Raw genomic sequence first — 22,401 nt, forward strand, 5'->3', positions numbered from 1 at the left:
TCCCCTCTTTAAAAAAAAATAATAATAAAAACCGCGCACCCCCCCCCCCCAATTAAATTTTCAATCGTATTCAAGTGATCCTAATTATTGCTTTGGATTTATCCAATCCAACTGGCAGAATGGAGCAAAAATAGAAAGAAAATAGAGTCAGGGTCGAGTTTGCCTTTTGTTTACATTCCGTTTGGTCACATTGGAGGAAAGAGGCGCATGAAGGAAGGGTGACAGGAAGAGTTGGGAGTCCTCCCCCGAAGTACATCAGGGAGCAATCTTGTGGCTTCAATGGGGACAATGACAACATGGTAACAGTTATACGGTAGTTAAAGACTGAAGGGATTTTGTTCCATATGCGCAATAAAAATGAGGAAAATCCTACTTTACAAGTCGAGACAAGAACACAGATGTAGAAGAAAACTTAAATAATCATGGCCGTCATGATTACTGTATGCTCAATCGTCCAAAAATGCATTTTGTACAAAATAAAACTCACCTTGTGAAGGCAAATTGAGACTTATGAGTTTTTGTGACTATGAGCCGAGCAAAGGAGGAGTTACAACGAGCGTCACGGCAAGCAACAATTTGGCACAATTAATTTTTCAAAACATTTTTTTAAAACTCATGTGCTTCATTGCCACTCCCAGTTTGATGTTTAGTGGAAAAAATAAATATGGGTGGAAAAGATAATTGACCCCTCTGTGGATATTGCGCAATCCGTGTCACTGACCAATTAGAGGCCAAAGATCTGCATAAACCAAAGCCCGTTTTTGCTCCTGCCATTTTCTCAGACAACATTGCATGGTCCAGTATAGGTTTAGTTAGCGTTTTATCGCGTATTTGGGTTATTTAACAAAAAATATGGTTAAGAGGTGTAGTCACGGACTTTGTAATAGTGACGACAGGTATCCTGAAAGGCTAGTTGGTGGAGTTCGATTCGTACCCTTTCCAAAACCGAAGACCCAGTACGAAAAATGCCTTCGATGGATCGAAGACCGCATCATCAACTAAATCCATCTAATATCAACCAGAAAACATATGCTTGCACGAAGGTATGCCCTATATTTGATTTTCAATACATGTCTCGTATGAATGAATTCGAAGTTCTTCGCTAGCATAACACTGCTGCGTGTGAACGATTGACACAGTTATTCTTTGTTGAGCGATATTTAGCGATGATCGGACTTCACAAACGTGTCGCTTTCTTGCTGGCTCGCGGCCGAAGCTTAACCAGACTGTGTTTGCACGAAGATATGCCCTAAATTTGATTTTTAATACACGTCTCGTATAAATGAATTCGAAGTTCTCCGCTAGCATAACACCGCTACGTGTGAACGATTGACACACTTATTCTTTGTTGAGCGATATTTAGCGATGATCGGACTGCACAAACGCGTCGCTTTCTTGCTGGCTCCTGACCGAAGCTTAACCAGACTGTGTTTGAAGATATGCCCTAAATTTGATTTTTAATACACGTCTCGTATAAATGAATGAGATGTTCTCCGCTAGCATAATATTACTACGTGTGAATGATTGAATGAAATCAGAAGCATGGCGTCTCTCTCAGTTCAGAATGTATTGTATTTAGAATCTATAATATTTCGTTGATTTGAATGAAATCAGAAGCATGGAGTCTGTCTCAGTTCAGAATGTATTGTATTGTATTTGCCATTTTTACTGTTTGTCTTACGTTAGCGCACGTGGCGTGACGTCACTTCAGGAGGCGTGGTTAAGTACCCTGTACGGAGGGGTCAATTGTAACCGCGTTCAACCAAGCCACATAAATGTGCTAGCATTATGATAACACACGATGAGAAACACCATAGATGGACTAACAAACCTAGCATCACTATTATGGTAGTAATAAACCTTTAAACAACTTATAGCTGACACGAACAGCAGCAACCTATGCCGACAGACAATATAAGAATACTTGCAGATATATATTCTTTATCCTCTGCGAAAAACTAATGACTGCAACTTGCGACGGTCTTCTGTTTCATCCTAACATTTACGTTGACATCTGTACGTATTTGACTGCCCGCTGTTGACCAAGCATGGAAAACAGAGTTAATGCACAAAATAATGATGCACAAGCTTAATTTTTTTACACTCTATTCAGTGATATGACAGTTTTTTTTGTTGTTTTTTTTTTTTTTTAAACATAAACCACATGACATATTGTCATTTTCCTTCTTAAAAACACCAACAATTTTTTAGTTGGCGTTCTTGATGATCCTGGAATGGATAAATGGCAATTCAATGGGGAAAGATGATTTGAGTTGCAAACATAGTGATGGATGCTTGCACCTGATGAAATTTGAGCAAAGATATTAAGATTTTTCCTGGTAAAAACAATTTGAAAAAGAAACCATAAAAAAATCCTTGTTACCCGCAGCAATCTCTGCAGTCAACTGCGGGCGCCTACATGTGAAATAAATGCTGTCTCATGTTTAATGGAAAAAAAAACATCTCACATGAGAGCGCGACTCCTTCAGCTGACGGCGATTAAATATCGCGACGCTGTGGGTGAGGTCTCCAGAGAGAAAATCAATTGTCTATAGTATTCTTGTGCATCCTGCGACGCCAAACAAAAGATTAGATTGTCATCGTCCCCCTCTCTTCGTTCTCAAATTCATTTTTTTTTCTTTCCAGTTTCCCCACGTCAATAATAAAGATCATCACACAAATGTAAAGATCTGGCAAAGATAACCCAAGTAAACATAAAAAAAAGAAACAACTTTGTGAACAATTAATGGCCCCAAACACCCAGCACTTAAGGCACATATTTAAATAGACTTAAATAAAATAATGACACTTTTTTTTTTACTTTTGTCATGTGACTAAAGTCATTAGAATGGAGTTGTACCCAAGTGGTGTGTGATATGACTTCAGTGAGCAAATATGCGTCCCCTACATAAGTAAGGGCTCGACGGGAGCGAATTTCAATTTCACGGCTTGTTCGCGGTGGGATCTCATCTGAGTAAGTGCATGTGACAGGAGAACAGACTCAATTACAATAAAATCTCGTTGAAAAAAAAAATATATTTTTGCAGTTATTGTATTTATTGAATAGTGGTGAGATAATTATCACCCCGCCAAAAAAAGATGACACAGAAATATATTTTTTATGAAACTTCATCATTCCAATAGGCACTGAATCTATAGCTGCAGTCATCTTATTACATCTTTGATCGAATATGAAATGGCAGCTCATAATTCACGTGATGTTCTTTTGGGACACTTGTTCCACTTGAACCAGTTATAATCAAGCTCATGAAAGCAGTGAGCTTACATTTTTCATTCATGTTTTTGCAACAAACGAGTACCGCTGTGCCTGTACAGGGCCTGAAACCATTGCAAATTCCAAAATCAAATCCATCTTCAAATCACTCCAAAACCTCAATTTAAGCCTCTTATATTACATTAGGGTGGAAAAAATGGAAGTGCAACAACGTCAGTTCACGAGAAGCTGCAGCGATCCGGTCCGCTCTGCGCAAACACAGACGAACTCGATGCTTGACCTCATCATCCGAAATATGGACAGTCACTGTTTGCATAAACTTGAGAGCAGAACGGGCCTGTGGGTGTACACGACACGGGCAAACAAAAAAAAAAACTTTGCATTATGTAACTTGGACAGAAATCACTCATCGTCCTGAATGTCACTGACGGATGGATGGAGTTCACTTTCAAGCCCTCAAATACAGTGAAGAAAATAAGTATTTGAACACCCTGCTATGTTGCAAGTTCTCCCACAGATAAATCATGGAGTTGTCTGAAATTTTCATCCTAGGTGCATGTCCACTGTGAGAGAAATAATCTAAAAAGAAAAACCCAGAAATCACAATATCTGATTTTTTTTAAACGATTGATTTGTGTGATACAGCTGCAAATAAGTATTTGAACACCTTTCTATCAGCTAGAATTCTGACCCTCAAGGACCTGTTAGTCCGCCTTTAAAAGTCCACCTCCACTCCATGGATTATTCTGAATCAGATGCAACTGAGTGAGGTCCTTAGCTGCATAAAGACACCTATCCCATCCCATACAATCAGTAAGACTCAAACTTGTAACATAGCCAAGACCAAAGAGCTGTCCAAAGACTCCAGAGACAAAATTGTTCAACTTCACATGGCTGGAAAGGGCTACGGAGAAATTGCCAGGCAGCTTGGTGCAAAAAAAAGGTCCACTGTTGGAGCAATCATTAGAAAATAGAAGAAGCTGAACGGTCAAACTTAATTGGAGTGGAGCCACATGCAAGATATCACCTCGTGGGGTCTCAATGATCCTTAGAAAGGTGAGGAATCAGCCCAGGACTACATGACAGGTCTTGGTCAATGACCTGAAAAGAGCTGAGACAAGGTGACTGTTGGTAATACACTAAGATGTCATGGTTTGAAATCACGCATGGCACGGAAGGTTCCCCTGCTTAAACCAGCACATGTCAAGGCCCGTGTGAAGTTTGCCAATGACCGTTTGGATGACACAGAGGAGTCGTGGGAGAAAGTTTTGTGGTCAGATGACACCAAAATGGAACTTTTTGGTTATAATTCCACAAACCGTGTTTGGAGGAAGACAGGTGATGAGTTCCATCCCAAGAACACCATCCCTACTTTGAAGCATGGGGATGGTAGCATCATGCTTTGGGGGTGTTTTTCTGCAGATGGGACAGAATGACTGCACTATATTAAGGAGAGGATGACCGCGCCCATGTATTGTGAGATTTCAAGGAACAACCTCTTTCCTCTTTTCCTCTTTTGAAGGGTGGGTCTTTCAACATGACAATGACCTGAAGCACACAGCCAGGAAAACCAAGGAGTGGCGCCGTAAGAAGCCTCCAGACCTAACCCAATAGAAAATCTTTGGAGGGAGCTGAAACTCTGTGTTTCTCAGTGACAGCCCAGAAACCTGTTGGATCTAGAGAAGATCTGTGTGGAGGAGTGGGCCAAAATCCCTCCTGCAGTGTGTGCAAACCTGGTGAAAAACTACAGGAAACGTTTGACCTCTGTAATTGCAAACAAAGGCTACTGTACCAAATATTAAGGTTGGTTTTCTCAGGTGTTCAAATACTTATTTGCAGCTGTATCACACAGATAAGTCGTTACAAAAATCATACAGTGTGATTTCTGTATTTTTCTTTCTAGATGATCTCTCTCACAGTGGACAGGCACCTTCGATGAAAATGTCAGACTCCTCCATGATTTCTAAGTGGGAGAACTTGCAATATAGCAGTGTGTTGAAATACTTATTTTCTTCACTGTATACATTTGACAAAAAGCTTATTGTGCCGTTCTCTCCTGGTGCTTTCCTTCCAAATAATCACATCTGTGTTTTTTTTTTTTTTTTTTACATTGACTTGACAACATGGGAGGGCCTGCCCCGCCCCGCCCGCACAAGCGATTGGTGTTTTTCCTCTCTCCAACATCTGTTTGACTCACTTAAAGTGGAAAGAACCTTGCATCTGTGTGACGGAAAAGATCACAAAGACAAAAGACTCATCACCTCTGGCAAATGATGTTTGTCCAGATGGATGATTTTTTTTTTTTTCCTGCTTAGAAGGTCCTACACCTTCTAAAAATATCCCCCGAAATAGCCACAGTGGTTACTGGAAGTATATAACTGAGCTTTCTCTAAGTTGAAAGCACAAAATCACTTTTATATAACAAATGTATCTATTTTTGCTGAGTATGTAATGGAGCAAGCAGGTTTTACAGAAAGTGGGAAAGTCATCCGGAATATTCCGCGTGCAGGAATGTTGTTGGCCTCTAACACTCAAACGAGTCTGATTGGGGTCTTTCCACCTTATCTCGGAAATGGGAAGAATGCCGTGTTTGATAAACAATCACATTATCTCCAAAATGTGTGATTGACATTTTTGTTTACATTGAACTTCAAGTGGACGGTGAATAAAAAATGTTACTTTAACGCTGACGTAAAAGAGCTAAAGTAATCTTAGATGTTGTAGATGAGGTTTCATGAGCTAACTGAGGTTGTCTTGATTCCGCTCACATGGACCCCGTGATCTGGTCTTCGGAGGTGAAACGATCCCCTTGTTCAACATCTTCTACTTCCTTGTAGCTGCCCTTCAATGATTGATTTGAAGTGTAAATAAGCAAGTACGCCACCAAGCAAGTAAATAAGTGAATTGCATTTACATGACATTTTTCCACACAGGACCCACTCACAAAGTGCTTCACATGTTTATAAAACAGTCAAACATAAATAGACTACAAAGTGAGAGCTTACAGTCAGTCAAAGAAAAACTCAAGTCAAAACCAAAACAAATTGAAACCGGAGTAATAAATTTGCAAACAAGTACTGGAGGAAAAGATTACAGCGGCCCCTTGACTTTTTAGAAATATGAGCAGTCGCTCAGCCGATGTTATTTTTTTATTGTTTTAAATTGCAACGCAAAATTGGATTTATGGCGGCAGCAAACGTCTCAACAAGCAGCATTTTGGCAGAGAGTGCACAATTCTTCCAAAAAGATGCTAACGCTAACACACCGTGCAAAACGGTATGACGGGCTGACCAAACTAGCATCGGTGTTGCGGCGTTACACCCCCTGATACGACAGATATTTGAACACAAAAGGCTCGGCAACACATGTAGACACACAATATAACGATACTCAACAGGCATATAACTATTCATTCTCTGCAGAATGTGACAAATACAAGTGCAGCTTCCATAGCAATTGTAACTGCCTTCTTCATATACTGCCCTCTGGGTAACCAAGATACAAGGCAGGAGACGCACAATGAATCCATGAAATCAGAGCACAAACTGTTTTATTCCTCGTTATATGTAGTCACATTTCCATACGTTCTTTCAGATTTCAGATACACATATGGATTTGTGAGCATGGTCACTTAAATGAAATGAACTCGTAAGTCAAGAGGCACCGGTGCAGCTGGAGAGTCGCGTTCCCATGGCTAAAATTACAAAAAAATTCAGCAACCCTGCACAGGAACGGAAGTATAATTAATTCCAATCTATTTGCATCTGATTTGACACCATACCTATTTCCGGGAATACATTTTTAGAGGTCAGCACGGTGGATCAGCTGGAAAGGTGTTGGCCTCACAGTTCTGAGGACCCGGGTTCGATCCCGGCCCCGTGTTTGTGGAGTTTGCATGTTGTCCCCGTGCCTGCGTGGGTTTTCTCCGGGCACTCCGGTTTCTTCCCACATCCCAAAATAAACATGCAACATTAATCGGACACTCTAAAATTGCCCATAGGTGTTATTGTGAGTGCGGCTGTTTGTCTCCATGTGCGCGGCGGTTGGCTGGCAACCAGTACAGGGTGTACCCCGCCTCCTGCCCTTTGACAGCCGGCACTTCCCGCGACCCTTGTGAGGATAAGCGGCAAAGAAAATGGACGGATGGAGATTTTTAGGGTCAACTAAATAAAAACAATGAAGGATTCCGTTTCTCCTCCTGCCAGGCTCACTTTAAACTTGTGAGCGTGACCGGATCTCTCATTGCTCTGTTTGCTAGCAGTAAACAAGTCAGATTGATGGCCGGCAATGGCGTACCCCATTAAATGAGAGACACACACACACACAAAAAAAAAGGTCTCAGTGCTTTGAGGCGCAGGATGATGAACACACTGACGGTGAGGAGAAGACGGATGAGTGTGCAGACTCATCGTGCGATGCCAATGCTTGTTCTCATTTATCATCAGCCAAGATGTTGCAGTTGGGGGAAAAAGATGAACGTGGATGCTCTTTGTTAGATTAGCGAACATTTTTCGGAGGGGGGTTGGGACAAAAGAACGGTATTTCAATTCATTTCACCAAGGACGACGAGGTCGAGCTGTGTTCGGCAGCCATATTTCGCTCGACAGTTTTTACCGTCGCTTGGAGTTGTTCGTCTTATTTGTATTCATACAGCGGCGGTTTAAAGAGGTAATTTGTGTGAACAAGACTTTCCTCTTCCGCTTCTTCACATTTTCAAGTTCATTAGCGATCCTTCCAGGGCACATCAAGCAGGGATCAGCCCCCCCTCCCCAAGCCACGCAGGGCGCCCCTCTTGCCACAATACTGCTCGGCCTCGGCATAATTTGCAGATTGTTCCGCATCTCTGCTTCAGCTATTAATTTCTGAAGGCCCTTACGTAATCATTACGCAATGTGTTTTTCGGACCGTTTCCCCTCCACGGAAACGGGTCTTTGGGGCGCCTCCTGGGGCGCCGCCCGCCCCGGACCCAAACTGTCGCCCAACGGTCGTCCTGTTTGCAAAGGACCACCGCCACGGTCCGCACGTGTCCCCCCTCAAAGTTTGCCGAATGCGGGAGTCGTGCAGATGGCGCGGGGCGAACGCTGTTTGTCAGTTACTGCACAGCTTGAGCCCCCAATGTTGTCAGCGTTTGTTATTATTTGCTTTATTCTTTGGGAAACACAGCAGAGAAAGCAGGATTCAGGCGCCATCTGTTCTGAACCCGGAGTGTGCTTTCATCTTGAAATGACTGCAAGAGCCCAATTGAAAGTCCATGTCGCGCTAACCACAAATGAAATATTTGTTTGAAGGGACAAAAAGATATAAACAAACATACTGTACACTAAAAACTATGGTCTACCCCCCCACCCCCACCCAAGTACCTCAACCCTCAAATATATCAGTGGAATCTCTGAGTATTTGTTTATTTGCTGATTATTTGCTCTCCATAGCTGAGAAATCTTGTCAACACAAGATAAGTCGGTGAGGGGGATACTCTTTGGGGTCCGCACCCGGTCTGTCCAGCTCCTCTCAGAAGGCCTCGGTCCCCTTAACAACTTGTTGACCTGTTTGGTCCCAGGAAAATAGTCATTTTGACTGTATGGCAACGGGATCTGGATGAACTTGACTGACCTGCGTGCAGTCTTGGTTTGTGTGTGCCCCCAACTGACCCCCCCCCCCCCACACACACACACACACTTCAATTCCCGAGTAAATGCGTTTTTGCCGAAAGTGACTGTGATTAGTTGGCGGGTCAGCCGTCGGTTCCCACCGAGCCGCCGCTCCTTAATGTGAAAGTGTCCCTTGTCGAGCGCACAAACGGGGATTTGTCCGGTGGGGCGTCACGCGCCAGTTGTTTGCACAAATTGCGTTGCCCCTCGGGAGGGCGAGATGCGTCCGTGCGAGCGAGTGCTTTGGTCTTCGGCCAGGACTGTGGACTTTTCCACCGCGTCACTGAACAATTGAAGAGGCCGGGCCTCTGGAAGATTTTTAGCGTCCGTGCATTACCAAAAGGTATCCCCACCCCCCAACCCCTTTCATTCTTCAGTTTTTGTCTACACAGTCAAGAGGGGTTCGGAGGAACCGAGGAGTCCCCCGAGCAAGAATGCCATTGTTTCCTGCGCTTTCAGATGACAGGACGAGTGAGTCTCTCGACTCCCGCATCGTGCACCTCGGCCTCCTCCACTCCCCTGTCAATGCTGCGTGTTTTTGGATTTGACCCTTACACCTTGTAAATGAACACGTGCAGAGGCGGCCAACATATTCACGGGCTGTACTTAAAGGTCCACTCTCGTGAAGTGCATGATTTTTGGTATGTTATTAATGAAAAAACGGCAGCCGGTATGGACCCATCCGTTTTTCACTACAAAACATGATTTTGACGTAGATGGCTTTTTGTAACTGCCGCCATGAAATCCTCTCGAGGGATTTGTTTTCGACAAGAAGCAGGAAGTGACGCACAGGGCAGTAGCCCAGTGAAGCGGTCTCGTCTGTTTATGCTAGTTTTACCTGCTGGAAGGTAGCTCGTTGTTCCTTCGTGTTAGCCAAAATGCCGGCTCGTTGTATTGCTGGATATTGCTCCAACACTCGGGAGGATGGATTCGCTCTTCATACTTTTCCAAATGACCCGGTTCGTTGTGAAAAATGGATTGCACAGGTGCAAAGGACGAGAGCTTTGTGGGTTCCAAATGACAGGTAGATGTGTATACGTCTACTAAAAAAAACAATAGTTTGGGGGGTGGCGTAATCCGTAAGTCAGGAGTGCTAAATGTGTCGATGTGCGCATCGGAAGGCCGCTGTAGGATGGCATCCCCGGGCCTTGTGGCTTGCCGCTGGCCTTGTCAACACGGCTTCAGCGGGGTGGCTCATCTCCGCCGCGGAAGTGGATCGGACGGGGAGGTGATTTGAACACATGCGCTTTGGCCGTGATCCGCATATCATATAAATATGGCTCGAAACGATAGGGTAATATTGCCCTGGTCACTTCACTCGGTTGTGTGATGTTCTCTTCTTCGAAAAGAGCTTCCGTGTCAGAAGGGGGGTGTTCGTCTCGCATAGTAGGTGGCACAACGTGTTTTCAATGGCGAAATTCACAGTGTGACATCACGGACAGGGGATGCAGCCAATATGGCGACCGCTTGGATGTCAAATGACACTCCCGCAACTTTGCGCATGGATGACGCGCTCTCCGCTCATATTTATTTTTTCGTATAGACATTGAAATGAATAATGTTATATGTAATTTTCACGACAATATCTATTTTAGAATGTTTATAGATATGACAGTTGGGCTTTAAATACAATACATAGTAAGAAATGGAATAAATTTTGAGAAATCTCATTTTATAACAACATGTATGAATTCATAACAGCCACTACATAAAGTTAGTAGAAATTACCATCACTGTGTCACATTCAAGGACATCTGAAGTTTCGTATTCTTCACTTCACTTCGAATTTGAACTCGCTCACCTCAGTTACTGGGAAGGGACGTGTGTATGTAGGGGCTGATGTTTTTTTTTTTTATTTTTTATTTTTTTTACAATCGCACGACAATGCTGTACGCTCTTGCGTCTCCATGGTTACCGAGGAACCGCAAATGGAAGGATTAACGCCCGTATGTGGTGCAAAAGAGAAAAGCACAGTACTGCAAGATACTATTTGGAAGTACAGCAATAGAATACAACCTCTAACATTGATGAAGTCGTCCAATTTAAAAGTGGCCAAAATTTCATGGCAATGCCTTCAATCTCCACCTGGGGGTGTTGTATCACCACTTATTAAATACTTAAACTAAATGAGAATACAGTAGTTCATCACATAGACCTAAATTTGTCAGTTATATATACTGTGTACAGCAGCTGTCATATATTATACATAATGAATTGTAAAATAAAGTAAAATATATCTTTCCCTTTCAGCAAAAATGGGACCAGTAATCACGAGGAGACCAACACATTTGGGGGGTGGAAAAGATTGCAATAATTGTTTGTTTTCAAATTGTCTCCAAATAAATTCACAATCAAAGAACCATGTGCATGATTCATACTCACACAATATCTAAGACGTGACGCTACTACAGAGAAGGTGGCGGGAAATTTTGGAGCGGCGAAGGCTTGCGGCGAGGTCACGACATCGGTGATTGGAGTGGAAAGCCGTGGCGTCCGCTCTATGCGCGCTCACTCGCTCGCTCGCTGGAGAGGAGCACAAAGATGCCTCGTAGCCACGGCAGCTCTGTGCGTCCAAGCCAGCAATTTCAAACGCGTGTCATGTCATCGTCACCATCTGTGGCAATTGTTTACACGCGCACTTGCGCGTCTTATAGGAAGTGGGCCAAGATGACCCAAAAAGTTGAAGAGATTTACGGGATTGTCTGTTCTTTCCTCCCCTCCTTGGAGTTGCTTTCTATTCAGCACAAGTCCTCCCGGCCTTCCCTCGCTGAAACCTTCTTCCCAACAAAGCTCGCTCCTTTCTTTGTTCCTTCGTTGTTGCAACCTTTGGTCCGTCCTTTCTGACCACCTCCCTTCCTTCAACTTTATTTTTTTGATCCTGGCATCCTTTCTTTCCTGACCTCCTTCCTTCTTTCATCGCTTTCACATTACATTTTATTCATGCATCCTGACTTCTGTTGCTTAAACCTGCTTTTCTCGATTCCTTCCTCCCTCCCTCCCTCCCTCCCTCCCTCCCTCCCTGCCTGCCTGCCTGCCTGCCTGCCTGCCTGCCTGCCTGCCTGCCTGCCTGCCTTCCTTCCTTCCTTCCTTCCTCCATCCATCCCTCCCTCCCTCCCTCCCTCCCTCCCTCCCTCCCTCGCCTCCTTCCTTCCTTCCTTCCTTCCTCCCTTTATCCTGCCATCCTTTCTTTCCTGACCTCCTTCCTTCTTTCATCCATCTTACATTAGATTTTATTCGTGCATCCTGAGTTCTGTTCCTTAAACCTGCTTTGGATCTTCCTTCCTTCCTTCCTTGCTTCCTTCCTCCCTCCCTCCCTCCCTCCCTCCCTCCCTGCCTTTCTTCCTTCCTTCCTTCCTTCCTCCTTCCTTCCTTCCTTCCTTCCTTCCTTCCTTCCTTCCTCCCTGCCTGCCTGCCTGCTGCCTGCCTGCCTGCCTTCCTTCCTTCCTTCCTTCCTTCCTTCCTTCCTTCCTCCCTCCCACCCCCCCACCTTTCCTTTCCTTGAACTCACTTTCCTCTTTCATCATCTTACTTTCATCCCATACCTGCTTTATTCCCCTCTTTCCTTCCTTTCCTATTGTCCCATTCTTTGTCATTGCCTGTAAAACACACACACACACACACACAAAAAAAACCCCATTGTGTATGGCCTGCACGTGTATTATACTCTCTGGCTTTTTCACGGTGATCTTCATCACTCCATGCCTTCCATAAGAAGGAGCTGTGTAGTTTTTGCTTTAGAAGACAGTCTATTGGTATCATAATAGCCGTCATCACGCAAAAGGACAATTGATCCAGGGAAGAAGATGCTGTCGTGATACATTTGTTCATCCTTTAGACAAACTATAAATAGCGATTCGCCAAGCATCGAGGGTCTTTTTTTGGAAACTGGAGTGGAGTCACAGAGTGAGGTCCTGCAGAGAACCGCTTAGAGGAGAACTTCAGTCATTTCCGACTACGTCTCGGCGTCGGGCCGCCGTCACTTTCAAAGGGAGAATATGAAGTAGGCGTGATTTTCATAGGTGAAAGGGCGCCGGGAGAGATGTGGAGCGCTTCTAAAATCTTGCATATGACTGCGCAACTGTCTTTCTCCATTAGTGCGGGATGATCGGTGTATGATTTGCAAGGAGGTTCGCACTAAAATAACCCAATAGTGTCTTTGTGTGTGTTGATTTGTCAAAGGATGATTTTCATAAGCCACATTTGAAATAGTTCTTTGCAAATATGTGCTGTGACGAAACACCCGTAAGGGGAGATGCATTTCCATCCCATTGCGGCCACTCGTGTGACTCTCCAATCCAAATTGGATGGCTTCAGATGCAGATGTGACAAGAATAATATGTGCACCTCACGTGCACACGTGTCCTTCAATGCAAAATCAGTTTCAACCCAGCCAATCGATGGGATCCTCAATCCACAATCAAAGCTAAGATGCGGCGGTAGTTATCCCTAATAGTGGCACTTTTGTCATTGGCATTCTAAAGACTGCATAGCGTGTGCTTCTGCATAATCGCTTCTGAGTGTATCACTGATATCTGTTTTGCAGCTCAATATTGCTGCGAAAGAAGCAGCAGAAAAAACAAGTGCCGAGTTTTCTCATGCTGTCTCAAACACTTCTCCTCCAGAACGAGTCATGTACTGCAGTACGTTGCCATCTTCAATTCTCAGAACACTGCAGGTGTTTGTCGTAACCATATGATCAGTGACTGCGTCGTACCTGACGTGCCAAAATGATGCAATTATCCGCCGCGTAAGGAAGGACGGGGCGCACGACGAAAGATTTCATAGGCGCTATCAACCCGAGCGGTTCATTATTGCTGCCGCCGCCAATAAATAGCAAAGCGGGAGCTGTCGTCCATCCGCTATGAATCAGTAAAGCCGGGCGTGCGGTTCTGGTGGGGAAGACGGACAGTCTGGCATTATCCCCAACGGCCTTCCCCTTTGAAGGCCGGCGCCATGGAAACATACACCGATTTGTCTGTCACGGTGTCCTGGGTGGAAAGCTCATAATTACCAGTGCATTGTGATTAGACTCAAGTCAGTAATAAGGCGTGGGGCCTCATTCTCACATCGCTCTCCGCTAATGAAATGGACTCATCTTTCTGCAAGGGCAATTATAATAGAATTTATCCCCCCGCCCCTCCTTTTTTTTGTTTCTGTTTGTGCGTGGAGGAGTCGACACAGGCAGTCGGAGTTGGGGTGGGGAGGTGGACTAAAGAGGAGAAAAGCAGACAAAAACTGTCATGAGTTGTACAAATGCAAATGGAGTTTATGAAAGCTCCCGTCTGCTATTTGACACAAACAATGGCGACGCAGCAGCTCCCTCCCGAATCGACACGAAATTAATTCACAAAAAACTCAGTGCCATAATACAAACGATATTTTTTAGCCAATTCTACATCCAGCACACTGTTGCGACAGCCGACTTTTGAAATGTTGCTTCTCAAGGCAATTCTCCCGAAAACCCATTAGGTTGAACTCGGCAGCCTCTCTGCCAAAGGCCTTCTGGAGTCTTCCACCACATTGCGGAACCGACAGTGTAAATAATGAGGCTGCGGCTGGCACTGCGGGGGGAAAATGGGAAAAGGCATCTTCAAGGGCACGCGCTTAATTGCGATGATGCTATCTTTAATGGGGCAAGACACCATTTAAGCGTATGGCGCGTTTTCCTACCCGGGTCACCGCTGCCGAGGTTGCGTCGCTTTGACTTGTTGGAACGATGGCGTCGGTCGGTGTCTCAGGGTCGAGGCTGTCAAACCATACTTTGAAATCATTAGTCACCACTAGGATGTCAGTAGAATGTCTTTATTGCATTTATCTTTCTGGAATGCCTTCTAATGCTCATTTTTACTGTTTGATGTGCACATGACGTTAAATATCTTTAGTTCAGCACATATTTTATGATAATATATGACTGCAATGTTGGACCGACAATTGCCTTTATCACTACAAGCCATAAAACTGTACTAGTAGCGATTGTCGGCTCATACCTACCAATTTGAACATAAATCTACCCACTCAGTTGTTCTCAGTTTGGTTCCGGGCTGATTTTCTCATAATTCAAACCGTTCCACTTGTCCGCAAATAGACAGTCAATATTTTTTGCTTTTCTCAAGAAAAAGATTGAAGCAGTTTCGTTTTCAATTCCAAAATCGGCTCCACGAAATGGGATTCTTTTATTCTCAGTGGTGTATTCTCTTCGTTCTGTGGTGTTTCCGTTGGCTGCACTGGTTCAAGAACGTGCATGTGGATATTGTGTGGGGTTTTTTTTGTTTTGTTTTTTTTGTTGCCCAATTAGGTTTCAGCCTCTATGTGCTGCCATGTTAATCTAATCTGGCCAGAGCCTTGAGAATCAGTAATGCTGATCGATGTAACTTAAATTATATTAGCAGCGAGACTGTTTCTTGAACCAATCAGATTTCAAACTCGTCTTAAACGGCCAGCATTTTTCCGTGCTCCTATTGGTTGGTCAGAGCACAAAGTTTCCGACAACTTTGACTGGGAAAATATGTCTAAGATCTTCACACAGAAATACATTGAATAATCCGCATTTCCAGCAAGTACGATTTACATTATGGTCGTGTTGTTTAATACCTATTGTTGTTGAACTAATGGCGATGTCTGTGGCAAAATTGCTTGCTCATTTACTGAGTTTGCATAACATTTGATGGTTTCTACAGTGGAACCACAAAAATGCTCCCTCTAGTGGGACTTGAAAGAATCACTGCCCAAATCCAATTAAGTTAACGTATCATGTTTAGCTTTAATAGATTTGCATTGACTCTTGATCTGTTTGTTTAATAACACTGATTTGGGATTTGGTTATTTAGATTTAACTGTTATATGCAATACATTTAACATGATAATAACATGACACTGGCTCACACGGATAATAAATGTACTTTTTAGGAATAAAAGCCCTCTCGCTTTTTATGAACTCCCAGGCCTACTATGCTACTGTCTTGTAATGTTGGTCATTGTACTAGTAGTTTGGTATTATTTATTATTTGGTGCAAAAAGTTTGACAACCATTGTTATAATGAGTTCCACGATGTCCGGTTGCAAAAACTGCTCTGATGCATTTGCGTCAGGGTTGTCCAGCTCACAGCTTTCTCATCCTCAATTCCGGTCGCGTGCGTGCGATGTTGCGTTGCGCCGGCTTCCGTCTTGCCCTGCTTGCCCGCCTGCCCGGGTGTCCCCTCCCACCGGCGTCACGCTACTCGACCTGCAGGTGAACAGTTCATATGCAGCTTCCTTCTTCCCATCGCTGCTCACAGCGCACACACGCCAGCCAGCCAGGCAGTAGGTTGTCTGCTTTTTTTTTTTTTCCACCTCTGGTGCGCCGTGCTTGGAAACCCAGGCGAATTGCGCTTTGAGATCCACGCAGGGAGGATCGCGCGCGGGTCCGCGCAAGGGCGAGCGCGGATGCAGAAATTGAACGTGGACAAGAGGATGACTGTTTGAACAGGCGGCAGCTGCGTAGGCGTCAAGGTGAGCAGGCAGCTCGTGTTTATTCTTTCCTCTTTACTTCTATTATAAGCCCATATGCAATAGGATGTAGGACCGGAGAATTCATCCCAACGTTCATTCTTTTGAGTTGACGGGATTTGGCAGAGCACTTTTGAAAGAATTCAAACGAGGGGGGAAAACATTAACTTTCCACTTCAGTAGTCTGATGCAAGAGTTTTATCACATCTGAGCCAGCACAACAAGCCGGTCTTAGTTACATGCCGAAAGGGCGAAAAAATAACGTAGAAACAAACAAAATACAGCAAAACTCCCACAGAGATTCACGGATTTACCAACAACACAGTTTAATCTGGGCAATGCACAAAGAACTGCAAAAAAAGTCCATTCATATATCCAAAGTGTCCCTTAAACGGTGACGTAGATCAATTTTATCCTCCTGTTATGAGCAGATTACGCGGTTAAACTAAAAAAAACAACAGAATAATATCTGTTCAGCTATTGCAGTCCATCGAAGAAACCAAAGTCACTGCAAATCGGGTTAAGGCAATCGCAAATGTCAACGCTTGCCGGTTTTATAGTGTTCGTCGTCTATTTTGCAGAGCATAACTTGCAGTCGCCCAAGTGTTGTTGTCATCCGTGTCCTGAAAATATCTCTGGACAGACACAGCTGAGTGTACACGGTGATGTGGTATCAGTGCGTTATTTATTGGAGATTTGTTTACGACGATCAAAACTGTACAACAGTACCGGGTACCGCTTTTGGTATCGTTGCATCCCCTTAGGTGCAGCCATGTTATTCACGGATTCCTCTTAATAGGATCAAAGAGTACGCCCGGAGTAGTAAACACATTGATCATTTTTGTGTGGTTCCTCCTCAGCGTCACTGTCAACACCGCATGCCCTTAAAGCTGACATGTGTAAGCCACGTGAGCCGGCGAGCTGAGACTGGGCCCCGAGGGAAAAGCAGCATGTGTCCCATTGCGTCCCGTCTGTCGAGCAAGAGCAGCATCAAACCGGCCGCCGCGGCCTTGCTCCTCTCCTTTTGTCTCGGCTTCCCTCCCCGGGCGCTCACGTGCCCGCCTGGGTGCATTTGCACCAGCGATATCATTTCTTGCAGCGGCTGCAATCTGTCGGCGCCGCCCTCTGACCTACCCGGCTACGCCGCACGCTTAGACCTGAGCCACAATTCCCTGACTGCGCTGCCCGCCGACTGGATAACGCGGCCGTTCGGACGACTCGCCGCGCTGCTTCTCGGCCGCAATCGCATCGGTCAAATCGAGGCGCAGGCCTTCGCGGCGACACCTCATCTCCTGCACTTGGACCTGTCCTCTAACAATCTATCAGTGCTCAATTCGTCTACCTTTAGCGGCCTCACGGAGCTGGAAGAGCTTCTTTTGTTCGATAACCAGATCGTCCAGATCAATCCCGACTCCTTTAGCGGTCTCCGCAGCCTGGTGAAGCTCTACCTGTCCGGCAACAGGCTGACATCAGTCCCCGTAAGTCTTCTGGACGGAGAAGGGCCGCTTAACTTGACTTTTCTTGACGTGTCATCAAACAGGCTCTCCGGCGTACATGTTTACACGCTGCTCTCTCTGAGCCAACACGGTGGAATTTATTTGCAGGGTAACCCCGTCACATGTGATTGCGCTTTTCTGGGTCTTCTGGAGTACTGGACGTGGAAGCAGTACGGGCCCCTGTTGGACTTTCAAGATGACTACCCGTGTAAGGACGACGTAGCCCTGAAGCTGAACTGCAGCCTAAATGAGGAGGTGTCCGTCGAGGGTGGAAGCTACCAAGTCGATCCGGGTAAACCGTTGCGGTTGGCATGTCCTGGCTTTGTCCCGCCTCCCACAAAGGATCCGGCGGTATTTTGGGTCACCCCCACTGCAGTGCTCGATTCAGCGCCACGCGATCCGAGCGCTCACCTGGCAGTCCTCCCCAACGGCAGCCTGGAGATACGAGGAGCGCTTACGGAGGATTCCGGTGCGTACGTGTGCGTGGCGGCCCGAGGGCGCCGTTATGACCTCGACGCGTCTCCCGAGGTCAAAGTGGTCGTGGGCAACGCGAGCTCCGTCGCTGCCAGCGGCTTGCCCCACCGCGGGGCCGGCGAGCACTTCAACACGGCTTTCACCACCCTGGCTTCCTGCGTGGTCAGCATCATTCTGGTGCTCCTCTACCTGTACCTGACACCGTGCCGGTGCAGGGAAAACAGGGGCGGCGCCACGGGAGGGTGCGGCGGACGAGCAATCGTCCTCTGCTCGGACCCCAGGGAAGTTGAGTCGGGGCGGCGGCGCTCCAACGGGAAAAGGGTGGCCTTCTTAGAGCCCCAAATGGAGGACTGTGATCCGGCTGGCGCCAAATCACCAGTTGTCAACGCGAGTCACGGTAGCACTGAGGGAATTCTTAAAAACGGGAGCCGGACAATGGGGCAGACCCTCACGGACACAGCCCTCATGGTATAACAAAAAAAAATTGAGTTTTACATGGAAGCTGGTAATATGCAGCATATTACTCGTAAAGAGTTTGGCGTTTTGGGCTTCCGGGTGAAATTGCAGGATGCTCCAAAAATCCCCAACTTTTTTTTTTTTGTGAGTAATGTAACCGAATTTTCTGATTCCCCCCCCCGTACATGTTTATACAAGGCTCCATACGGAAACGTTACAGCTGAAGCGGGAAGCTGACAGCGGAGATGATTGAAATGCAGCCGGCACAACAATCGCACTCGAGTCGATACGGCGCCACGGCGGTTGAAGCTCATTGTCGGGTGTGAGCGACTGTCGCTAATTGAAAGTGTCGTGCTGTGCAAACACCACCATAGAAACCGAGCCGACCGTCTTTTATTATAGATCAAACTGTGTCTGCTGTGTCCTCAAGTTATTGCACGCGGAGAAAGGAGGAATCGTATGTTCGACCGATGTAGCACTTGCCAGCGAGAGAGAAATGAAGCGATGGATATTGATGGGAGTTATACCGTGCGCATTTGTACATGTACAATAAATAGTTTGTTTTGTGAGATGTCTCGGCACCATCCAAATGTAGAAAGTGGCCGGCTGATTGATATCCGTGTGCACATTTTCACGTGCTTAAACCGCTCATCGGAATCCCTTTAATCTTGTGCGATGTCCATATAAAAAAAGAAAAATTAAATGGAGTCAGAAAAAACGAGCTTGCTAACATCACCATTTCAACCATGCATTTTTATTATTAGTAAAAAAATGTTCACTTCAAATCTAAACTGTGTAGCATTAAAATATAAACTCACAAATCATATCAACTACATACATTATGGGATCTCACCAGACTGGAAGCCGTATCAAGATTCAGTGGCTATGAAAAGTCTACACACCCCTGTTCAAATGTGATGGAAGAGCATGAAACCAAGAAAAATGACTTAAAAACTAATTTCCACCATTAGCCTAGCGTATAAACTGTGCAACCCAATTTGAATATGCAGTATTATTATACAGTAATAATGGACTCTTTGAGAGGGGAAATATAAATAAACACAAACAATGTGGTTGTATTGTGTTGTGGTGAAGAGGGAGCTTAGTGGAAAGGCGAAGCTCTCAATTTGCCAGTCGATCTACGTTCCTACCCTCACCTTATGGGCACGAGCTGTGGGTCGTGACCGAAAGAACGAAATCCCGGATACAAGCGGCCGAAATGAGTTTCCTCCGCAGGGTGTCTGGGCTCTCCCTTAGAGGTAAGGTGAGAAGCTCAGTCAGTGTCGAGCCATTGCTCCTCCGCATTGAGAGGAGCCAGATGAGGTGGCTGGGGCATTTGATCAGGATGCCTCCCGAACGCCTCCCTGGTGAGGTGTTCCGGGCACGTCCCGCCGGGAAGAGACCCCGAGGACGACCCGGGACACGCTGGAGAGACTGTTTCTCAGCTGGCTTGGGAACGCCTCGGGATCCCTCCGGAAGAGCTGGAAGAAGTGGCTGGGGAAAGGGAAGTCTGGGTATCCCTGCTGAAGCAACTTCCCCGTGACCTGACCTGGAAAAGCGGTAGATAATGGATGGAATGATGGAATGCGCTTGTATTAGTGCGCACACCCTCTTGTAACCAAGACGTGGCTGTATTTTCGAGTCATGTTCATCTCTCAAAGTGCCTCTGATTAACTCCAAATAAAGTTCAGATGTTTGTCGGTTTTCGCTAACATGTTATGCTTCTGAGCAGACGCTTGAAGGTTCAGCATGAACAATGACTGGGATTTGTCATGTTTCAAAGTTCCCTCCAACTTGATAAGGCCTCAGCTTGGGCTATATTGTGACATTTTTTATTAATAATTCCACAAAAAGGGGTGGAACCTGGGTGTGTACACTTTTGATATCTACGCTACATCTCAAAATATCACCCGAAGCAAATGGTGAGCTGCTGTAAAAGGGAATTGAGAAATCAAATGCAACATTATCCTTTTTTCATCTTCTCGATGAAGTAGAAGAGGTGAATGCGTGATTTGTACGGTATTTCCAGTCGCTCTTTTGTGAGAATTAAAAGTTCTGTAGTCGGATTTATCGACCGAGAGGTTCCCGAGCAAAGTAACTCTTGGACGCATCAACCATTTGCGCCCGAGAAAAGAAATGCCGGCGAGTGAAGTGTCATTCAGGCCGTATTGGTGTCGCCCGATGAGGAAAGGTGTGACCTACATTCTCCCTTTGTCTGATATTTTTAGATGTGTGGTGTCGTTTCCAAGGTGCCCAAGAAGCTCGTTTGGCTTCTTACATGTGTACTGTCCGCGCAATATTACATATTTAAGTTGTGATGTCTCATTGAATATGCACAAACGCGTCGTCGAGTGTACGGTCATGCCTGCGTATTGCACATTTTGTAAATAAAGGGTTGACTTTTAGAGGCGTCCTGCGTCGTTTTGTACCTGCAAGAAGTTAATTTTGGGTGCAGTGTGGAAATGAAGTCGGTTTGGGTGATAAAAATGAAAAGTAGTGTTACATCAGAAGGATTTAAAGCATGGCAAATAACCTCTTAGTGAGTCAGCAAATCACAATTTTCCCAAAATCCTCTTAAGGCCTTTTCATTTGCTAGTGAAAAAGTGAAACCTTAAAGCCTCTTTTTGCTTGCTTTTCTTTTTTTTCTTTTTTTTTTTTTTTTAAACACTTCACATGATTGTACAATCATATTTCCGAGGCAGAGAGGACAGAAGGAGCCTTTTCCAAAAGTGCGGCGCTTTAAGAAGTGACGCGGAAATTGGCTGTTGTTGAATGTCGACGCCTCGCTGATGGTTCCCATTGGGACCAATCTGGAAATACCACTCCCAAGGACGAGGTGTTTTTTTTCACAGCTTAACGCGGTGACTTTTTAATGACTGGGAGCCAGAATACTCTCACTATTAATGTACGACGCGTGCTCAGTGTAGGGATAATTAAAGGCTCCCGTTTGAATTTGAACTCATAAACACCTCGATTCATGTCAGTAGCTTCAACAGTACTGCAGAAGTGACATGTTTTAAGTGTCGGGATCATGTTGCAGAAGATTTAAAACAACTGTGTTAGTTCACGGCTAACACAACTCAAAACAGCTTACAGTTTGATAAATAGTTTTGCTTGTCGCCATGTTTTAAACCTGGTGAAGTACAAATGGGGCAGTAACACATGCAGACAGACATAATGATACTTTAAGTTCTGCACAAAATGACTTTGTGTTATTTTTGCATTTTAGTGAGTTAGTAGTGAAACTCTTCTTCATGTGTGTCTCTGCGGTGGAAGCAAGTATACCGAGATACACAGACCAGAACGTGCACAATGGCTGAAACCGATAAATGACAATTCCATTTATTACAGTGTGAAAAGATGATTTGAGGGTTTTGAGTGATGAGTGCGGTCACGCAACAGATTAAACTCGTAAATGAAAGGATCACTGGATGTACATGTAATTGTTTTTATGTCTGTATATAGTGCACATTTAAGCATTTCTCTCTTCTCTGGATATTTTTTCCACACGTTTGTGATCAAATATCAAATCCGCTCAACAACCTGGCGCCACAGTAGCTCAGCTGGGAAACGTTGGCCTCACAGTTCTGAGGTCCCAGGTTCAATC

The 22,401-nt window shown here is 45.0% G+C and overlaps 2 protein-coding genes across 6 annotated transcripts in view; both read left to right on the forward strand.

The window, feature by feature from the left end:
* LOC133493693 (zinc finger protein 11-like) overlaps window positions 1-22,401 on the forward strand; it is a 79,285-nt gene that overhangs the window by 39,630 nt on the left and 17,254 nt on the right. The gene's annotated exons all lie outside the window — the stretch shown is intronic.
* LOC133493696 (amphoterin-induced protein 2-like) lies at window positions 12,407-21,181 on the forward strand. The gene is made up of 2 exons (XM_061807373.1): window positions 12,407-16,371; window positions 17,229-21,181. The coding sequence occupies exon 2, from the start codon at window positions 17,247-17,249 to the stop codon at window positions 18,810-18,812; it is 1,566 nt and encodes a 521-aa protein (XP_061663357.1). The 5' UTR covers window positions 12,407-16,371; window positions 17,229-17,246; the 3' UTR covers window positions 18,813-21,181.

The sequence above is a fragment of the Syngnathoides biaculeatus genome, chromosome 20 (assembly GCF_019802595.1).
Source record: "Syngnathoides biaculeatus isolate LvHL_M chromosome 20, ASM1980259v1, whole genome shotgun sequence".
Lineage (NCBI taxonomy): Eukaryota > Metazoa > Chordata > Actinopteri > Syngnathiformes > Syngnathidae > Syngnathoides > Syngnathoides biaculeatus.

What these genes read in the sequence shown, in the direction of transcription:
- LOC133493696 (XM_061807373.1), top strand. Translation starts at nt 17,247, where the DNA reads ATGCCCTTAAAGCTGACATGTGTAAGCCACGTGAGCCGGCGAGCTGAG.